The sequence below is a fragment of the Rhagoletis zephyria genome, unplaced genomic scaffold (genome assembly GCF_001687245.7).
Source record: "Rhagoletis zephyria isolate East Lansing unplaced genomic scaffold, Rhagoletis_zephyria_1.1 Rzeph_scaffold_00708, whole genome shotgun sequence".
Classification (NCBI taxonomy): domain Eukaryota; kingdom Metazoa; phylum Arthropoda; class Insecta; order Diptera; family Tephritidae; genus Rhagoletis; species Rhagoletis zephyria.
This window is the reverse complement of record NW_016157792.1, coordinates 41,249-63,475: the sequence shown is the minus strand read 5'-3', so window position 1 is coordinate 63,475 and position 22,227 is coordinate 41,249. Positions and strand designations below refer to the sequence as shown.

At 41.5% G+C, this 22,227-nt stretch overlaps 2 protein-coding genes across 2 annotated transcripts; both read left to right on the top strand.

Annotated features, from left to right (window-relative positions):
• Positions 1–1,120: 1,120 nt before the first annotated feature.
• LOC108361176 (uncharacterized) lies at positions 1,121–4,935 on the top strand. Its single transcript, XM_017613744.1, has 2 exons — positions 1,121–2,481; positions 2,557–4,935. Exon 2 carries the CDS (start codon positions 2,637–2,639, stop codon positions 4,911–4,913), a length of 2,277 nt encoding a protein of 758 aa, XP_017469233.1. The 5' UTR covers positions 1,121–2,481; positions 2,557–2,636; the 3' UTR covers positions 4,914–4,935.
• LOC108361179 (uncharacterized) lies at positions 1,386–2,624 on the top strand. Its single transcript, XM_017613746.1, has one exon. It carries the CDS (start codon positions 1,386–1,388, stop codon positions 2,622–2,624), a length of 1,239 nt encoding a protein of 412 aa, XP_017469235.1.
• Positions 4,936–22,227: the final 17,292 nt, after the last annotated feature.

Here is a 22,227-nt window from a genome sequence, read left to right as displayed (position 1 = left end):
AAGGAGTTTTATTGTAGAATAAGGGAAAATTACAAAGAAATGCGACTCTGAAGTTATACAATTACAGGACTCATGGACAGGACGAGAAGTAAAAAAAAAGATTGAAGAAATAAAAAAACAAAAACAGCATGACTCGTAAATGAAACAGAACCAACGTGGAAGTATAAACTATCAAATAAGACCAATATCAATACAATCTATGGGGCCAAACCAGTGTTATGCGTGTTATATTTGTTACGCTAAGGATTTTTTGTTAATGTCATCAGATCTACACCGTAAATACGATTCTCACAATGTATGTGCCAAATTAAAGAACCTTTTTGACCTTTAGATGTCCAATAAGGTTTTATTTTTTTTTTAAGAGTTGCCACCTGTTAAAAAATTATATTCAAATTATTTAATAAGGTTAATGAATTATGTACATATTACAATATGGGTATCAATAGAAATGGCTTTGAAAATGCTTTATTTTTAAACTACATGTAGGAGGGTTGCCACTTGTTTAAAAAGTTAAATTCAGTTTCAGCGTTTTAACCTTAACAGGTATAGAATAATTAATAATAACACAATAGAATTGAATATAAGGTGATATGGTTAACAAATCGCAAATTAAAATTAGCCTAGCTAACAATGATAATTATATAATAAGTTCTTCATCAGAATCATTGTTAGAGATGCTCTCGTCTTCTGTTTCACTTCCTTCTGCGTTAACAATCTGTCTATAAATGATACGGAAAAGAACGAACGACCACTTCCTTCATTATTTTTTCTTGCTTTGTGAATTGAATTTAACTTTTTAAACAGGTGGCAACGCTCCTACATGTAGTTTAAAAATAAAGCATTTTCAAAGCCATTTCGATTGGTACCCATATTGTAACTTGTACATAATTCATTAACCTTATTAAATAATTTGAACATCATTTTTTAACAGGTGGCAACTCTTTAAAAAAAGTTCAACCTTACTGCACATCTAAGGGTCAAGCCCTTTAAGTTGGCACATACATTTTGAAAATCGACTTAACGGTGTAGATCTGATGACATTAACAAAAAATCCTTAGCGTAACAAACGCATAACACTGGAACGGCCCCATGGATTGTGTTCAATATGATTAAGTCACTTAAGTACTTTAGAATTAATGAAACCTTGTTTTCTATTCACTTGAATTCATTTGCTTCGAGCCTCGACTTTCGAGTCTTGATGATTTGACATTTCCTTTCATTGTACATCTTACTTATTTTTCTCAAGGTATAAAAGGCAAATTTCAACTGTAAAAGTTCTTCTTTCTTCAATAAAGGATTATATTGGTAACATCATTGTAACATTTCTTGGTGCCTCCTGTGAGGACAACATATGTATATATTGTTTTTGTTTCATTTTGGTGAACATGGCGGAATTAAACTGGCGCTCAGCGGCCGTCAATGCAATCAAGCGCATACATGCGCGGGTGTGTGAAGCCAGCTGCGAAACCCACGACGTATTTCAACTGGAGCACGAGCTTAAATCACTGGAAACACACTTTCAGCGATTCACTCTTAATCACGATCATCTTGTAGGCCAGGCTACCAAGGATGAGGTTGCACCGCATGACGCCTTATGGGAAGCAATTGAGGCGTTATATGACGACGCTTGCTGTCGCCTCAATCGTCTGATAGCAAGCACAAAGTCGGTTCCGGCTGCGGCCTCAACCGACCACGTGCTCAACACTCATAGCGCTCTGTTGGATGGGCGTTCGGTCGACCTGAAAATTGACCCGCTGGTGATTCCGGTATTCGATGGGAGGATGTGTAATTGGCTTGCGTTTAAGGACGCATTTGAGACTCTCGTACACAAGTCCTCCTATCCAGAAGCGTTCAAATTAGGGAAGCTTCGGCAATCTGTCAATTCAAAGGAGGTCCCGCTCATAGGTGGTGTTTATTCGGGTGGCTACGAGGAGGTTTGGCGCGCGTTAAAGGACCGTTATGATAACAAAAAGCAACTCGCAGAAATCCATGTGACGCGGTTCCTTAACTTAAAATTGTCGACAGAAGAATCGGCCAAGTCTTTGCTTGCCATTGTGGACACGGTTCACGAGTCGCTACGCGCGTTGCGGGTTATGGAGGTGCCTGTCGATAAATGGGATGCATTGGCAGTTCCCATCGTTACCTCCAAGCTACCTACTATCACGAAACGCGACTGGTCTATGCGTTGTTCTTCACATGAGATACCGCTGTTGGAGGATTTGCTGAAATTTCTAGAAAAAAGAGCACATAGCCTATGCCAGGAAACATCCATTGAGTCGGTGCGATTGCCGCGAACAGTAAAATCTAACGTGGTTTCCACGGTGGATGGGAAGTGTGCCCATTGCCATGGCATTCATCGTATCACGAGATGTCCCACCCTTGCAGCAATGTCGCCCGGGGCACGTTTTGAGGCGGTTAAGGGATCGAAGCTTTGTTATAATTGCTTAAGGGCTGGACATTCGTCGAAACAATGTTCTTCTGGTGGTTGCCGTAATTGCGGTCGACAGCATAACACGCTGTTTTGTCGCGAGAGCCAAACAGGAGTAGCAGCTTCAGGCTCTCAGTCCAGCTCAAAGGTCATCGAGGCTACCCCGCAAGCTGTCCAGCCTGCTCCAAACTTATGACTAACCTCGCCAATGACAACCTGCGTTGCCCAAGCCAGACCTACGATTCTGTTGGCAACAGCGCGTGCATACATCTATGGGGATGCAGCAGTTCAACGATTGGTTCGAATTTTGTGCGATCCAGGTTCGCAGGTTAGTTTTATTAAAGATCGCTTAGCTAAATCATTGAGATTAAAAATACACAAATGCGAATTGAATGTAGAGGGGATTGGATCGAGTATTAGTACTCGAACTACGGGTAGTGTTATTGTAACCATAAAGTCATTGCATTCAAACTTTGAAACCAAAATCAACGCTTTGGTGATCCCGTCAATCACATCGGACACTCCTGCCGTGCGTCTAGACGTTAACCAGTGGCAACACCTGGCTGGCCTCGATATGGCCGATATTTATTTTGGTACACCTGGGGCTATAGACTGTCTCATTGGAGCTGATGCCTGGGGTAGAATCGTGGAGGGTGACATCATCGGTGGCAGACCAGATGAACCTTATGCTCAACGCACTCGCCTTGGTTGGGTAGTTTTTGGTCCAGCGTCAGAAGTTTCGTCGAAGGAGAACTCATCTCTCGTGCTCAGCGCAAAGCTAGTCGAGGATGATTTGGTGCTGGAAGAATTAGTTCACAATTTTTGGAAGCTTCAGGAGGTCCCCGTGTGTGCATCAGACGATGATGATGAATGTGGTCGAATATTTGCAGCCACACACTCCCGTACTAGTGATGGACGTTACATGGTGCAGCTGCCGTTCCGCCGCGATGCACCGAGACTTGGCGAATCATATGCGCACGCTCTTCGCCTATTTCAACGCCTAGAAAGACGTCTCGTTGGTGACTCTGAGCTTAAAGATAATTACATTAAGTTCATGCGTGAGTACGTAAGTCTTGGCCATATGGAACCCGTAAATAACGTAGGTGATCACACCAACGGCTACTACATTCCCCACCACGCTGTAACCACCAAATTTAGAGTGGTGTTCAATGCATCGGCACCAACTAGTACTGGCGTGTCACTAAATGAGGTGCAAATAGTGGGCCCGACCATCCAAGACTCGCTCATCAATATAATTTTACGTTTCCGACGCTATAGGGTGGCCCTAACAGCCGACATTGAGAAAATGTTCCGGCAGGTACTCGTTGCCCCCATACACCGAGACTTCCAACGGATCCTTTGGCGCGAGTCACCCTCGGATGAACTCAAGGTATATCGACTAACAACGGTTACGTATGGTATGGCGTGCAGCCCGTATAATGCCATACGTGCACTCCAACAATGTGCACGCGACAATCACAACGTAATATCGGACCACCGGCAAGCCGCGAAAGCGCGCGATACCATTTTAACGTCATTTTACGTTGACGATTTTTTGACCAGTTGTGAGAACGCAAACGACGCTAAGGTCTTAGCTCACAATGTTGATGAAATTCTCTCCGCTGGGAAATTTACATTGAGGAAATGGAACTCCAATGATGCTGAGGTAATGGAATACTTGACCGGTAACATTTCTTCCTCCGCAGGCTTAGAAATAAACCCTCCTACGGCTTCCGTACTTGGATTACGGTGGGATGCTGCCGCTGACCAGTTCTTCTTCCAGGTGGTTCTCAAGCAAGCAGGTCCTACCCCAACTAAACGACGGGTTCTCAGCGAAGTTGCTCAGCTTTTTGATCCCACGGGCTTTTTGGCACCGGTGGTGGTCCAGGGTAAGGTGTTTATACAGCGAATGTGGTCCGCTGGTCTTTCGTGGGATGCACCGTTGTCTGATGATCTTCGCGACGATTGGATAAACTATCGGTCTAAGCTGGAGTTACTCAACAAAGTTCGTGTGAATCGATGGTTAGGCATGGCGCACGGTGTGCAAACGACTTTACACGGCTTCTGCGATGCTAGTTCGCAAGCTTACGCAGCAGTGATTTACACAAGAACTGTAGGCGCAGGCGAAAGAGTACAACTCGCATTGCTGACAGCGCGCACTAAGGTGGCTCCACTTAAGGGATCTACCATACCACGTCTCGAGCTCTCGGCAGCGCTCTTGTTGGCAGAAACACTCCAAGCTGTAAGAAGCGCTTTGGGTTTGATGAACGCCCCCTATTATTTGTGGTCGGATTCGTCGATTGCTCTTTGTTGGATAAAGAAACAGCCAACAACGCTTAAGCTATATGTATCGAATCGAGTACGTCAGATCCAGGAGCTCACTTCGCCCGATCGATGGCATCATATCCGGTCGGCACAGAACCCCGCCGACTGCGCGAGTAGAGGCATATCACCCCTCGAACTGCTGGAGCATCCGCTTTGGTGACAGGGCCCAAGCTGGCTGGAGAGAGACATCCCTGTAAGAAACAAAGCGCTTCCCCTACTTGGGGACGAAGCGAATACAGTAAGTGCCGAAGAGCGCACCATTTCATGCACTGCAGTTATCAGTGCTGCGCGATCTATTGAAACACGACAACGTGATGGTAAGGTCATACTACTCACCGAGCGCTTCAGTTCCATCCAACGCCTTCTAGGTACAGTGGCCATTATCCTGCGATGGCTTAGTTCACGTCAACATCTGCGTAAGCGGGTTATAGGTGCAAGAGAATTCGACGATGCATTAGACGTTTTGATTCGTATGGACCAAGAGGATGCCTTTAGCAGTGAGGTCAAGCAACTGAAGAGTGGAAGACACATCGCACACTCCAGTCGACTTATGCCGTTGAATCCCTTACTTGATGACAAGCACATGTTGCGAGTGGGTGGACGCATTCAAAGGGCTGACTTATCATACGAGCGGCGTTTCCCAATCCTCTTGCCGAGATCCAGTCCTCTGGTCACGCTACTCGTCCGACAAGTTCACGAACAAACCCTTCACGGGGGAACGCAACTGATGCTTCAGACTCTCAGACAGCGCTTCTGGATTTTGAATGCCCGCCAGGCCGTCAAAGGAGCCATCCACCGCTGTGTGATTTGTCGTCGACATCGCGGAGCGTTGTTGATGCAACAGATGGCCCCACTACCTAGGCAGCGCGTTAGCGCTGCACGACCTTTTGCTGCTTCCGGCGTCGACTATTGTGGTCCATTTATGTTGCGTACGGGAACGAAACGCTCTCGCACAGTGGTTAAAACCTACCTCGCCATTTTCATTTGCATGGCAACAAAGGCTGTTCATCTTGAAGTGGTGGACGACCTCTCTTCTCAGGCGTTCCTTGATGCGTTCACCCGCTTCATTAGTCGACGAGGACCATGTCGCGATTTGTACAGTGACAATGGCAGGGCTTTTATCGGTGCTAATCGACTATTACAAGAAGATCTTGCCGCCTGGTACCCGGACAATAATCAAAAATCGTTAGCAGCTATGGGTACGCAGTGGCATTTTATTACTCCAAGCGCGCCGCATCAAGGCGGGCTCTGGGAGGCTGCCGTCAAGTCTGCCAAACACCATCTAGTTCGCTGTGTTGGTGCTCAAACGATGTGGCATAACCAGATGCAGACTTTGGCGGCACGAGTTGAGGCGTGTCTAAATTCGCGTCCCATCACCCCACTTCATGACGATCCGGAGGACAAGCTCGCCCTTACCCCTGGCGATTTTCTGGTTGGCTCCCCGCTTTTAGCCGTACCCGAACCTGATGTCCGCCAAGCCCCTACCAATCGACTGAAGCAATGGCAATGGTTGAAGCAGGTCCACCAAGAGTTTTGGCACCGTTGGAGCGACGAATATTTGTCTACTCTTCAGAGGCGAAATAAGTGGCAGAAGCGCATGCCCGATATTAAGATCAACGACGTCGTCTTGGTAAGGCATGAAAATTTACCTCCAACTCACTGGCGGCTGGGTCGAGTGATAGCGGTGCACCCTGGAGGGGATGGGGCCATCCGAAATGTGTCGATAAAAACTAGTAGTGGATGCCTGACCCGGGCAGTACAAAAATTGTGCCGCCTCTTGGACAGCGAAGATTTCGAGACGAACGCCTCGACCGGGCAGGATGTTCAATATGATTAAGTCACTTAAGTACTTTAGAATTAATGCAACCTTGTTTTCTATTCACTTAAATTCATTTGCTTCGAGCCTCGACTTTCGAGTCTTGATGATTTGACATTTCCTTTCATTGTACATCTTACTTATTTTTCTCAAGGTATAAAAGGCAAATTTCAACTGTAAAAGTTCTTCTTTCTTCAATAAAGGATTATATTGGTAACATCATTGTAACAGATTGTATTGATATTGGTCTTATTTGAAAGTTTATACTTCCACGTTGGTTCTATTTCATTTACAAGTCATGCTGTATTTGTTTTTTTATATTTTCAATCTTTTTTTTAATTCTCGTCCTTTCCATGAGTCCTGTAATTGTGCAACTTCAGAGTCGCATTTATTTGTAATTTGCCCTTATTCTACAACAAAAATCCTTTACACGAAAAAGATATCGTTGATTCATCTCACCTCTGAGAGGCGCAATTTGATTTTGAAAATGTTTCCCCCTAAATCGCCCATAGTGCGACGCTTCTACCAACCAACCAACCATACGCTACGCTACGTACACCTGAGTAAGACGCATTTATGCTCATATTTCATACAAAAAATTATTGCCCATTTTCATTTGACCACTTCTCTATTTATCCATCCTTTTCCTCATTAGTAACCTGATTTTTTTTTTGTAACAGAACATATTTTAGCAGAAATGTAAAAATTTGGCACAGAACCTGTTATTTCTTAAATTTTTCGTCTGTTAAAGTTTGAGTCCTATCGGAAAGTGATGTATATTTGGTTTATGTAGAATTTTATTAGCTTTTATTTGACGTATCTCGTTTTAAGATTTTTAAATTGGTTCGTAAGATATGTGTGATTAAATGGAACCACATTTTGTTTTAAGTTGAATAACGGTAAATTGCATATATTTTGAAAACGTATCCATAGAAAATAAAATTAACTCGATTTTCGGGATCACCGAGCAATTCTACATAGAAATTGGATGGTGGCGTCTGGAGAACATAAACCAAACTAAAATTTGTGATCCAGTGTAATTAATAACAGTGAAACAATTTCATTCCTCAGATTAAAATTTGAAGTATGTATACTATTTCTAGTAAAAGTTTTTATTCATATTTAAATTGCACTGCCTTTGAATTTTAGTAATTTGATGTGGGTTTCCATAAAATGAAAGTTATTTAGTAAGGGTTCCATCATCTTAAAAAGTTTAAGAACCCCTGCTTTAGACCATAGCTCTAAGACAATTTGGAGCCCGCGCAATTTTTTAATCTTTAATTAATACTAAGTTGATATGCAGATTAATATTTACTAAAGTGTTACGAATGTTTTTTTTTTATAAAAAGCCGTGCCTGGGAATTTTTTGATATGAAAAATTCATTTCTGACATCTATTTTTTATTTAAAGAACCGCAAGCAACTCTATACTAACCTACATATATTTTGAACGCCGTTTTTTTTTTTGTTCGCAAAGCTCGAGAACGGCTGAACCGATTTTTTTGAAATTTCGGACACCTGCTGCAAACGTCCAAAGGATGGTTATAGGCTAACAAAAATCTCGGTATATGAAAGGTGCGTGGCACCTCCCATACAAACCGAATTTTGCATACTGCATATCTCTGGAGGTGTTCATGGTAGAATACTGGAACTTGGCACGGAGATATATGAAATCAATCGCATACTCATATAGAAAAATTGGGATTATTGGAAAAGGGGGCGTGGCGTGTCCATTACAAACCGAATTTTTCATACTGCATCGCTCTGGAAATGTTCATGGAAGAGTACTGGAACTTGCTATGGAGATACATATATGAAATCAATAGCATACTCTTGGATAAAAATTTAAGCCATTGGAAAGGGGGGCGTGGCGCCTCCCATACAAACCGAATTTTTCATGGTGCATATCTCTGGAAATGTTCTTGGTAGAGTTCTGAAACATGGTATGGAGATATATGAAATTCATGGCATACTTTTGGAGAAAAATTGGAGCTGTTGAAAAAGGGGGCATGGCACCTTCCATACAAAACGAATTTTTCATACTGCATATCTCAGGAAATGTTCATACTGGAACTTGGTATGGAGATGCATACATATATGAAATCAATCGCATACACTTGGATAAATTTTGGAGCTATTTAAAAAAGGGGCGTGGCATCTCCCATACAATCCGAATTTTTCATACTGCATATCTCTAAAAGTGTTCATGGTAGGATTCTGGAGCATTGTATGGAGATATATAAAATGCATCGTACTTTTGGGGAAAAATTGGAGCTATTGGAAAAGGGGGCGTAGCGCCTCCCATACAAACCGAAGTTTTCATGCTACATATCTCTGGAAATGTTCATGGTAGAGTACTGGGGCATGATATTGACGTGTATGTAATCACCCGCATAGTCATGGGGAAAAATTGGAGCTACTGAAAATGGGGGCGTAGCACCTCTCATACAAACCGAATTTTTCGAACAGCATATCTCTAGAAGTGTTCATGAAAGAGTACTGAAACTTGGTATGGAGATACATATATGATATCGACACTCTTGGATAAATTTTGGAGCTTGCATATCTCTAGAAGTGTTCATGGTAGAGTACTGAAACTTCGTATGGAGATGCATATGTATGTATATGAAATCAATCGCATACTCTTGTATAAATTTCGGAGCTACTGGAAAAGGGGACGTGGCTAGGGGAGCGTGGTAGAGCTAGAACTTGGTATTGACGTGTATGAAATCACTCGCAAACTCTTGGAGAAAAATTGGAGCTATTGGAAAAAGGGGCGTGGCACCCCCCCATTCAAACCGAATTTTTCATACTGCATATATCTGGAAATGATCATGGTAGAGTTCTGGAACATGGTATGGAGATATATGAAATTCATCACATACTTTTGGAGAAAAATTTGAGCTGTTGAAAAAGGGGGCGTAGCGCCTCCCATACAAAACAAATTTTTCATATTGCATATCTCAGGAAGTTTTTAGTACTGGGGCATGATATTGACGTGTATGTAATCACCCGCATAGTCATGGGGAAAAATTGAGGCTACAGAAAAAGGGGGCGTGGCAACTCCCATACAAACCGAATTTTTCATACTGCATATCTCTAGAAGTGTTCATGGAAGAGTACTGAAACTTGGTATGGAGATACATACATATATGATATTAATACTCTTGGATAAATTTTGGAGCTACTGGAAGAGGGGACGTGGCACCTCCCATACAAATCGAATTTTTCGTACTGCATATCTCTAGAAGTGTTCGTGGTAGAGTACTGAAACTTCGTATGGAGATGCATATGTACAAGGTGGCGCTAAAGTAAACCTCCTATCAGAAAATGCTATAAATTTTGCGATTGGCCCCTAATGTCAGTTCTGTTTTGACATTTGTGTAGTAAACACATGCGAAATACACGTTAATAAACAATGTTACGCTACAAGCCATCCTTAATCACCACCAAGAGGAAGATGATTTTTCATCAAAAATAATCATGAGTGATGAGGCCCATTTCCATCTTAGCGGGTACGTAAATAAGCAAAATTTACGCTTCTGGGGCACTGAAAATCCGCGTGTAACACACGAAGAGCCATTACACCCGCTCAAAGTCACTGTATGGTGTGCTGTTTTCGCTGGAGGAGTCATCGGACCTTTTTTCTTCGAAGACGTCGCGGGCCAAACGGTTACTGTGAATGGTGAGCGCTACAGAGCAATGATCAACGAGTTCTTTTTCCCGCAACTTGATGAATTGGGATTGGAAAACATGTGGTTCCAACAGGACGGTGCAACGGCACACACTGCACGTGCCACAACCGATATGCTGAAGGATGCATTTCCCGGGCGCCTAATCTCCCGTTTTGGCGATTTGCACTGGCCAGCAAGATCGCCTGATTTGACCGCTCCAGACTTCTTTTTGTGGGGCTTTTTGAAGTCGCGGGTTTATGTCAACAAGCCTCAGACTCTTGCAGCTCTTAAAGACAATATCCGTCAAGAATGTGAGGACCTATCGCCGGAAGTTTTGGCCAAAGTGATGGAAAATGCCATAAAAAGGGCTCAAATGGCAATCAACTGTGGCGGCGGCCATTTACATGACATCATATTCTCGACTTGATTTAAAAAAAATTAAAAGACCAAATAAAAATAATCCACAAGAAGAATCAAAGTTTTTCATTTTTTTTTTTAATTACAGCCAAAAAACATCGCAAGGTTACTTTTGCGCCACCTTGTATGTATATGAAATCAATCGCATACTCGTGTATAAATTTCGGAGCTACTGGAAAAGGGGACGTGGCATCTCCCATACAAACCGAATTTTTCGTACTGCATATCTCTAGAAGTGTTCATGGTAGAGTATTGGAACTTGGTATCGAGATATATGAAATCAATCGGATACTCTTAGATAAAAATTGGAGGTATTGGAAAAGGCCGAGTGGCACCTCCCATACAAACCGAATTTTTCATACTGCATATCTCTGGACATGTTCATGGTAGAGTACTGGAAGTTGGTGTGATATTGGAAAAGGGGGCGTGGTACCTTCAATACAACCCGAATATTTCATACTGCATTGTTGCCGTCGAGGCGACTTTAATAGAAAAGACACACAACTTTTTTAGCGAACTTTAATAAGTTTTATTAGCGATGCGTTTCTTTGCCTTGCGGTTTTAAAATATTTGTGAGCTTGTCGCCTCTTTAACTGGTCGGTAAAATAAAACAGGTGTACATAAGCTCATACCTAACGGTGACCATTTATCCATATATGCATATAAATAACTCAATTGTGAGGTCTATGCTTAGATATTTTACAGTGGTGTAATATTAGTATTAAGTTGTAATTGTACTCATATTTAGCGGCGTAAAGGGTGAACACACCAAAACTGCATCACTTATGTAGATATTACTACCAGAAACAAACTAGAAGGCTTTGAAAATATTTTTTTTTTGTTCTGCACGACTGCATCGACTTTACGCGATGCGCACAACTACTTTGTTTTGCACTCTTCAATATTTCTCACTGTTTCACCTGTTTTCTTCAAGATTCCTTTGACAATTGACCAATATTCCCCAATAGGACGTAGCTCTGGGCTATTGGTTGGATTGCAGTCGTGAGGTACAAAATTGATGTTACTTGCATTATACCACGGCAATGTGTCCTTGGCATAGTGGCAGCTTGCCATGTCCGCCTAGAACAGTGGCCTTATCTGTTGATAAATGACAGAAGACGCCTTTTGAGGCACTCATCCCGATAAACTTGATCATTCATTGTCCCGGATGGGAAAAAAGGGCTGCTCTTACGGCCACAGGAACAAATAGCTTGCCAAACCATGTTGTTTTTTGGAAATTTGGACTTCATTTTCAGCTTACAACTTTCAGGCTCATTTTGACGACTTGCAGCAGTATAAAAATCTTGACCTGCAATATATTTTGAATTTTTAAAGCAGTAGGTTTCGTAGTCCATAACAATGCAGTTGTATTTTTTAATTTAGAATTCATACAACTTCCGACTGCGGGATTTCGCTGTAAAATATTCTGCTTTGCGCCTCGATCTGGCGCTGTTTGAGCTGTAGAACAGCTGAGTGAAGCTTTCCGCTTTACCTTTTGTACGAAAAACTGCGATCTCCGTAGGGATTTTGCAACATAACGCGACAAAACCTTCGGATTTCGCGAAAGCGCACTGAGGACCTTCCGAGCACTGTTTTTATCACTTTGACCATGCTAACCCCCGATTAAAACCCTGCAAACTGTGGAATAGTGCAATCTTTAATTTTTAACAATTTTACGTGTACTTAAGGCCGGATCATTTATAAACTCGTGCAAAATGGTTTGTCTCGTTTCTAACTCGGTTGCCATTTTTAACTCAACTAGGAATCAAATTCAAATGAAATTTCTTCTACGTCCAACTAAGGTCATGGTCAGCTTATGGCATTTGAATTTCAAAATATTGAAATCTTTTTGGGTAAGTTATAAGCTTCCCAAAGTGTCGCAGTTTGGTGTGTTCACCCTTTATTAAGATCGATGAGACTTGCTTAAGTGGCGCCGCTGACGTCTAAGTCTGCCACCTTGATTGCGGGCCGCTGCAGCGTTGTCTTTTGAGTTTTGATCGTCACTCGTCGCACTTGATCGTCCTTAGCTTTTTCTACTTCAGTAACTATGCCTTTTGACCAAGAGTTCCGCGGCAAAGTTTTATCTACGATGACCACGACGTCTCCAACCGCGACTGGTGCACGCTTGTTGAGCCATTTTAATCTTTGCTGCAAAATCGGTACGTATTCTCTCAGCCATAGCTGCCAGAACTTATTAGCGAAGTCTTGAGTTGTATGCCATTTCTGTCGTAAATCGTGTTTATCGTCGAATACCGCCTTGTGGCCATCCGTTAATCCCAATAGCAAACGGTTTGGAGTAAGCGCATCGTCATCCGCGCTGTTAAGTGACACGAACGTGAGCGGTCGAGAATTTATGATGAACTCAACTTCGCACAAGGCATTTCTTAGCGTTTCGCCGATGAATTTAAATGAAGGGCAAATGGCATTAAGCACAGCTTTTACCGAACGGACCAATCGTTCCCAGGCGCCACCCATGTGTGGCGCTCCAGGTGGGTTGAATCGCCACATGACATCAGCGTACTTTGTTTGCGCCATTTCAATGATTCTGGACTCTACACGCAGAGACTTTTCCGCTGCCCTAAAATTAGCTCCATTGCCCGTATAAATTTCGCGCGGCTTCCCGCGCCTTGCAATGAAATTTTGAATGTACGAGGAAACATCTGAGCTGTGTGCGATTTCCAAGTGGACGGCACGAACTGTCAAGCAAGTAAAGATTAAACGCCACCTTTTTTCTCGGCGTCTTCCAACTGATACGTGTACCGGGCCAAATAAATCTATACCTAGGTAAAAGGGCGTTCGAAGCTTGCCAATCCTCCAGCCGGTAGCGGTGCCATTTGCTGAGCGTTTGGTTTGGGGCCGTCTTTCTTGCAGTGTGACGCAATCGTCTTACCTTTCGATAAAGCACCCTTAACCGTGGAATGTAGTACTTTTCACGAATTGTGTTTACAGAAGCTTCGTGAAACTGGTGATGATTTTGCTGGTGGTAATGGCGAACTATTAAAAACGTGGTATGATGGCTACGTGGTAGAATGATGGCATAAAGATATTAGTTTACTGTATCTCTCAATACTCTTACTGGACTTTAGTGTTCGCATTTCTGCAAAGTATTCATTCAACTGCGCTTCCTTTATGAGCATTTTCTGGGCCTTTTCCGTGGTCTCGCATATGGTATCGAGGGGTGTCTCAACTTTATTGATCAGCGCTTTCAGCTTCGTCGCACACATGATATAGGCGTCGTCATGTCGAAAAATCCTCTACATTGAGAAGAGGTTGTTCAGGGGTACTTTTAGTCGTATGCAGAATGCAGTGTTGTAACTCAGTGTGCTCCGCTGCACCAAGGTCTTTGCACGTCGGCCACTCCGCCTGCACGAATATTAGAAACTTTGGCCCATATATCCAAAACTCGGAGCCGTCTTGTGTGTTGAAATATGTCGCCAGATCGGCTGGATTTAACTTCGAAGGAAACGAACGCCAATCAGTGGTGTTTGTCGCCTCGAGCACTGCGCCTATGCGATGCATTACGTATGGCTTAAAGTTTTTGGATCCATGCGCAGCCACTTTAAGACAGTTTTTGAGTCCGACCACCAGCATCGAGCATGTATCGGCACTCGTAGCGCTGCGGTGACGGTGGTACCTCACGCCGATTACCGCGTCTGGTAATTCGAGCCTCGTTATCGATACTGACATCAATGGGGCAACCTTCGATTTGGCAGCAACTATAATGGTGTCGCCTTTTTTTAACGAGCTGAGTCCGTATATAACAAACGGCTGCGTATGCGTTCTCGCCGGCATCCGTAAATGTGTGGAGTTGGTTATACTATTTTTTTATAGTATTTTTTCCGTATGGTCCATTCTTTTAGGGGGTTGAGTTACACGATATCGCCACTGAGTTGTTTGAGTACAAAGGGTGCGTTCGACGCCTAATTACGGATGCGAAATCAGGCTTCAGCGTGAATTCTTTTAACCTGTATTGCTAGTTGCAATGCTTCGTCTTCGCTAACGACGCACAGTGTTTCGACTATATGGAGGCAGGTGGAAATAATAGTAAACCTGCACGAATTTCACAGAAACTTGACATGTGCTCTAGTTTTATTTATAGATAGGGAATTATGAAATTTTGTAAAGATGGAATAATTGCCACGCCTTCTACTCTTGTGGGCGGAAACATTTACTTTCATCCGATTTCGATAAAATTTAGTTTGTGCTCTCTCTTTTATTAGAAAAATCTAAATATAAAATATGGGGAAGATTGGATCACTATAAAGTTCAAAACGCACAAAAAATGTGGGCCCAGTCGTTAAATGTGATGGAATTTTGGTTAGTTTTTGATTCCTGCTTTTCACTCTCAAAAAACAAAAGTTATACTATAAAATGACTTAGGTGTAAATACTTGCTTTTTTCCCAATGTTTGATGAGATTTTTTCATTGTTCGAAAAATTCTTTTCGCGAAATTTAGCAAAAAGAGGCTGAAAATCAAAAATTAAGATTTGCAAAGTCGCGCGCAAAGATCAAATTATTTATTCGAAAACTACATAAAATTCTCTAAAACATTCGTCTAATTTCAAGGCCTGACGAACCATTACTTACACTTTTTTTTACTAATAGTCTTTAGCATCTACATTTCAAAGTAAATTTTTTTGTAAGAAAATAGGAAAGTTCCAAATAAATGATAAATACCTTCACCTGAATATTCCACGATATTTATATAATTGATTACAGTTGAAAAAGAAACATTTTCTTTAATAGGTTAATCGCCAAAGGCAACTTAGCTGATTACTCGGTATCGCGCCGATTCCCGTATTTCTTTGGAAATGTATCGTTCGTAAAGAAGAGGAGTGAGTAAGTAATATGAACTGTGGTATTTGTGACTATTACTTTTCCCTCTCTAATTCCAACCGGTTTTCTTTATCAAGTGTCATCATGACTTTTTTCTATATGCCTCCATATAGTCGAAACACTGTGCGACGCTATCAATGAAGTCGTCCACATAGTGGTATTTTTGTATAGCTTCGACAGCTCGCGGAAATACTTTCTCGTATTTTTTGGCATTTATGTCACGGACGAAGTGCGTAATTACTACGTTGACGATTTATTCGCCATAGTTAAAACCGAGGACACAAACGACATGCTTACAATATTAAACGGTGTCAGCAAATCAATAAAATTCACTACAGAAGTAGAAAAAGAAGGAAAATTACCTTTTCTGGACACCCTAGTGATAAGGTGAAACCACGAAATTACTATAGACTGGTACAAAAAACCTACGGCTTCGGGCAGACTTGTAAATTTCAATTCTAAGCAGGAAAGAAGAATAATTGTAAACACTGCCAACAATTTCGTGAGACGAGTTCTCTCTATCAGCGACAGAATATATCATAATAAAAATATTTGCACCATTAAAAAAACTCTGGAGGACAATGATTTTCCGGGGAAAACAATTAAAAAGCTTATTCGCAACTACTATGTTCGTCCGAACGAAGAAAAGAAAAATGATGATTCAAATAAGAAAATTTACAAAACAGCAACTTATGTCCCAGGGTTATCAGAGAGAATCAAATTTTCCGATCTATATGATAAAGAGAACGTCCATTTAGCGTTTACATACGACAATACTCTGAGAAGTATATTTAGCAACACGAAAGACGAAATTCCCAAGCATGAGAAATCTGATGTAGTATACAGTATTCCATGTCATGGCGACGGGTCCCACGTATGCAAACAAGTATATGTGGGGACAACCAAATCAAAACTTAAGACAAGAATATCCGCTCACAAATCGAACGTAAAATTAAGGAATACTTACTCGGACAACAAGACGGCCTTGTCATCCCACTGTAAAGACACGGGACATTACCCCGATTTTGATAATGTGAGTGTCTTAGAAGGGAAAAATTACCACAAACGCTTTATATTAGAAATGCCCCACATTGTGAACACCCCTAATGATAAAAGGATGAATTTCAAAACAGACACTGAAAACTGTGCACACGTCTACCGCAACATAATATTAAGACACAACAAATAAGCCTGATATTGGTGTCTATTATTCGTTCCGTGTCCGAACTTCGTCTCTGATAACATTACAATGCTGGATGATTTGCATATATATTTACATATGTCGTACTGTGTGCCGTCCAATGCAATGTTGTTTGTATGATATTTTGTTTACAATTACTGTTCTTTCATTTGTTTACATTTTTATGTTCATTTCGTCTCGTTGTTTGGTTTGTTAAATCTTTTGTTTTTTGCACACATTAGTCTACCAGGCGCAGCTGAATATGTAAGTTGTGCCTATATATAGTATGTTGATAGTCTTTTATGCAATTTTTGTAATTACGATATTTATTGCAGTTCTCATGATGACTTCAGACTGAAGTCGAAATATAGACGATTTAAAAACAACAAAAATAGATTGTTTTATTTCAACCCGGCCTTGAGCTCAAAAAAAAATCAACAGAATCTTCAATTAACGACCAAATATAAATAAACAATGAATAATCGAAAATAATAAAATAATCATGTAATTAAAATGAATGAATTAATTAATTAGTTTTCTTCATTGAAAGTAATTAATTATTAATCTTTAAAAAGGTGCAAATAATGGTATTTATGTAATCATTAAATGGTTACCCAAAAAAAACCATGCTTTAATTAATAATCATTATGATTAATAATCATTATTTAACAGGTATTTTTTTATGTTGTCACCAGTAAGACTGTATATAGGTTTAATGCCCCGGTTAATAGAACTCCCGTTGAATTGAATAAGCTCTTTGCTTCTTTAGACCTTGACTTTTCATCCATTAAATTTGGTTTTAATTCCCACGTAAAATCATCCAGTAAAAATCGTGCCCTTCAAAGTCTGGTCTTTGTATTTTAATAATATTACTTTTAACTTTACCTATGCTTAGTCTGTAAGAATTGTAAATTCATAGACAAAAAGAAATAAATAAATAAATAAAAATACCAAATTTAAGTCACGTCACGCCACGTCACGTAACGTTTCAAACTTAGGGTTGTAAAAGAAAATTTAAACAAGTTGCATTAATTCAAAAAACTATAAAAACAAATAGAAATACTCGAAATCATATTAAAACAAGTTTCATTAAAAGAGCCATCCAGAATTCGCAGATTTGCGAATTCGTAACATAACGTACCTCTTTTTAGTTTGCTGGGTTAGAGCTGGTTCGGCCGTTGAGTTAAAAGCGAAATAAATTTCCTTTACACTCCAACGTGTTTCGACGCATTTCGCGCCTTCCTCATGGAGTTTTTTTTTTTTAATTGCGTATATTTAAGTACCATTCGGTTCGATTGTTTTCTTTTTTTCGGTTAAATATAGAGCTAAATATGTATGTATATCTTACACAGAGTCCAAATAAGTAAAAGAAATCAAATGTTTTTCCTTGGTTAGTATCTCATTGAAGCGTACGACTGTCACGTACGTGACGTATGGAAATACCCATATAAAAAGTAAATATAGGTATTTACATACGTCACATAAGCGATAGTTGTACGTTTCAATGAGAAACAAACAGGAAAAAAACATTTGTTTTCTTTTCCTTTTTTTGACCCTTATATGGCACATAATTAGCTCTATATTTATCCGAAAAGTTCCTTTTAGGGGTGCGATAAATAAAAGATCCTCTTTGTAATTTGGAGGGTTTATTTAAATGTTATTTTTACCCCGTTTGACAATACGAAAGGAATGAAAAACTGTAAAGGCAAAATGCCCTTTTATACATTTACATACGAGGCATTTCATGTCACCGCAGCCACCTCTGTGCGCGACCTCTCAGGATTTGGATGTAAGTTGAAGAGATTGAAGGTCTAGGTGACATGAATATACGTGCAGCATATTTTGCCGATATGACGTAGCGGTGCCTATTTACACGGGATGTTGTTGATGTTTCGGTTTCATTGCAAAAAAATATTTGACCTCCAATGATAGCTATAAGGTTAGTGCTTTTATTAAAACAAAAAAAAGAAGGGTGTGTAAAAAAATAAACCTAATGAGTAATAAAATTAAAGTTAAAAAAAACAACAACTCGCTTTTATTTCAATAAGAACGAAAAAGAAAAAAATATTTATTGATTTAAAGATTCGTTAAATAAGGATATGAAGTCCTCTAACTTGATGTTATTTAACCTTTAAACTAGCTTAAAATAGGATTAAAGTAATTGGCACGTAGTCATAGTCGAAATAAAGTCTACTGAAAAGTTAGTTGCAGTTATTTGTTACAGGCACCCCATTGGAAACATACAGCACCCCATTGGTAGAGGGCTTCGGGTGTACGAATTTGTTGTAACATCAGGAGTTGAAGACTTTCTCTATCACGTCGTAAGCAGATTCCCCGCGTGAACTTGCAACAAAATTAAATTCTGCCATTTCCTTGAAGGTATTTTTATGATTTCAGACCTTTAGTAAATTTAATATCATTTATTCATATTGTTTTTGTTTTTTACACACCTTTTCTGTTTCAAAAATATACAATTTCATAAAATTTCAATGTCTATTTATCATATTGCTCGAGCGTTAGGCGATCTAGAGTCAAAACGCAGATAGATTATGGGCTTTACCTATATGGCAAGTCCCCGAAACCCAACTTAAACTCCTTTAGTCCAGTTTACCACCAAGCCGCAAGAACATGCATCTATGCCTTTAGAACAACGCCTACCAAACACATTTTGGCAGAAGTGGGTCTACCCACTTTAGCGGATAGAGTTTATCAAATCCACGCACGCTTGATACCCAAAGTAACTTTCTTATCCGGTTCCGTCATCGACAACGACGTCAGAGGCTTTACTTCTCATCGAAGCAACATGCCAAGAGTGGCCTCCTCTCTTCACCTGGTACTCAAGATCGCAAACAGTTTAGGCCTTCCTATCATCGAAGGAGGGCAGGCACCTTGTCGTTGATGCGGGGGCTTAGGTGAATCACCAACCGGTCCTCTTCTGGTCTGAGGTAACGCGGATGTGGCAGCCTCCGCGCTACCTTGCCTCCAGATTTAGGCCGCTGGAGAACAGTGACCAAGAACTGACACCTCCTAATCCAGGGTGTTATGCGACACCGTGCCTATTGGACGGTTTGCAACCAGGAGGGTATAAACCGGCTGTATTATAACGGCGCCTTTTTGACACCGGGCCGCATCGGGGAGTAACGGTGGCTTTACCGCGACAAGGGGCGCTGGCGTGGCGGATTTTGAAGATCCCCTTCAAAACCTTACGACTGCTGAGCTCGCCTCGTCGAGCAGGCGGTCGTACGAAAAAGATGATTACAACAACAAACAAAAAACAACAAAAAACCAAAAAAAAAACAACTGCAACTACAGGTACAACAACAGCAACAACATCTACCACAACACCCGCGCCACCAGCGGCGGTGGGTACAACGGCATCAGCTGTAACAATAGCAAGAGCTACTACAGGTACACCAGTAACGCCAAGCAGCAGCATGCTAGAAGCCTCTAANACACACCTTTTCTGTTTCAAAAATATACAATTTCATAAAATTTCAATGTCTATTTATCATATTGCTCGAGCGTTAGGCGATCTAGAGTCAAAACGCAGATAGATTATGGGCTTTACCTATATGGCAAGTCCCCGAAACCCAACTTAAACTCCTTTAGTCCAGTTTACCACCAAGCCGCAAGAACATGCATCTATGCCTTTAGAACAACGCCTACCAAACACATTTTGGCAGAAGTGGGTCTACCCACTTTAGCGGATAGAGTTTATCAAATCCACGCACGCTTGATACCCAAAGTAACTTTCTTATCCGGTTCCGTCATCGACAACGACGTCAGAGGCTTTACTTCTCATCGAAGCAACATGCCAAGAGTGGCCTCCTCTCTTCACCTGGTACTCAAGATCGCAAACAGTTTAGGCCTTCCTATCATCGAAGGAGGGCAGGCACCTTGTCGTTGATGCGGGGGCTTAGGTGAATCACCAACCGGTCCTCTTCTGGTCTGAGGTAACGCGGATGTGGCAGCCTCCGCGCTACCTTGCCTCCAGATTTAGGCCGCTGGAGAACAGTGACCAAGAACTGACACCTCCTAATCCAGGGTGTTATGCGACACCGTGCCTATTGGACGGTTTGCAACCAGGAGGGTATAAACCGGCTGTATTATAACGGCGCCTTTTTGACACCGGGCCGCATCGGGGAGTAACGGTGGCTTTACCGCGACAAGGGGCGCTGGCGTGGCGGATTTTGAAGATCCCCTTCAAAACCTTACGACTGCTGAGCTCGCCTCGTCGAGCAGGCGGTCGTACGAAAAAGATGATTACAACAACAAACAAAAAACAACAAAAAACCAAAAAAAAAACAACTGCAACTACAGGTACAACAACAGCAACAACATCTACCACAACACCCGCGCCACCAGCGGCGGTGGGTACAACGGCATCAGCTGTAACAATAGCAAGAGCTACTACAGGTACACCAGTAACGCCAAGCAGCAGCATGCTAGAAGCCTCTAAGAGCGTCAAGCGCAAGAGCAGCTTCTTGGACAAACTGACAGCAGNTCTAACTTGATGTTATTTAACCTTTAAACTAGCTTAAAATAGGATTAAAGTAATTGGCACGTAGTCATAGTCGAAATAAAGTCTACTGAAAAGTTAGTTGCAGTTATTTGTTACAGGCACCCCATTGGAAACATACAGCACCCCATTGGTAGAGGGCTTCGGGTGTACGAATTTGTTGTAACATCAGGAGTTGAAGACTTTCTCTATCACGTCGTAAGCAGATTCCCCGCGTGAACTTGCAACAAAATTAAATTCTGCCATTTCCTTGAAGGTATTTTTATGATTTCAGACCTTTAGTAAATTTAATATCATTTATTCATATTGTTTTTGTTTTTTACACACCTTTTCTGTTTCAAAAATATACAATTTCATAAAATTTCAATGTCTATTTATCATATTGCTCGAGCGTTAGGCGATCTAGAGTCAAAACGCAGATAGATTATGGGCTTTACCTATATGGCAAGTCCCCGAAACCCAACTTAAACTCCTTTAGTCCAGTTTACCACCAAGCCGCAAGAACATGCATCTATGCCTTTAGAACAACGCCTACCAAACACATTTTGGCAGAAGTGGGTCTACCCACTTTAGCGGATAGAGTTTATCAAATCCACGCACGCTTGATACCCAAAGTAACTTTCTTATCCGGTTCCGTCATCGACAACGACGTCAGAGGCTTTACTTCTCATCGAAGCAACATGCCAAGAGTGGCCTCCTCTCTTCACCTGGTACTCAAGATCGCAAACAGTTTAGGCCTTCCTATCATCGAAGGAGGGCAGGCACCTTGTCGTTGATGCGGGGGCTTAGGTGAATCACCAACCGGTCCTCTTCTGGTCTGAGGTAACGCGGATGTGGCAGCCTCCGCGCTACCTTGCCTCCAGATTTAGGCCGCTGGAGAACAGTGACCAAGAACTGACACCTCCTAATCCAGGGTGTTATGCGACACCGTGCCTATTGGACGGTTTGCAACCAGGAGGGTATAAACCGGCTGTATTATAACGGCGCCTTTTTGACACCGGGCCGCATCGGGGAGTAACGGTGGCTTTACCGC

Coding starts and splice junctions, on each gene's coding strand:
- LOC108361179 (XM_017613746.1), top strand. CDS start 1,386: ATGGCGGAATTAAACTGGCGCTCAGCGGCCGTCAATGCAATCAAGCGC.
- LOC108361176 (XM_017613744.1), top strand. CDS start 2,637: ATGACAACCTGCGTTGCCCAAGCCAGACCTACGATTCTGTTGGCAACA.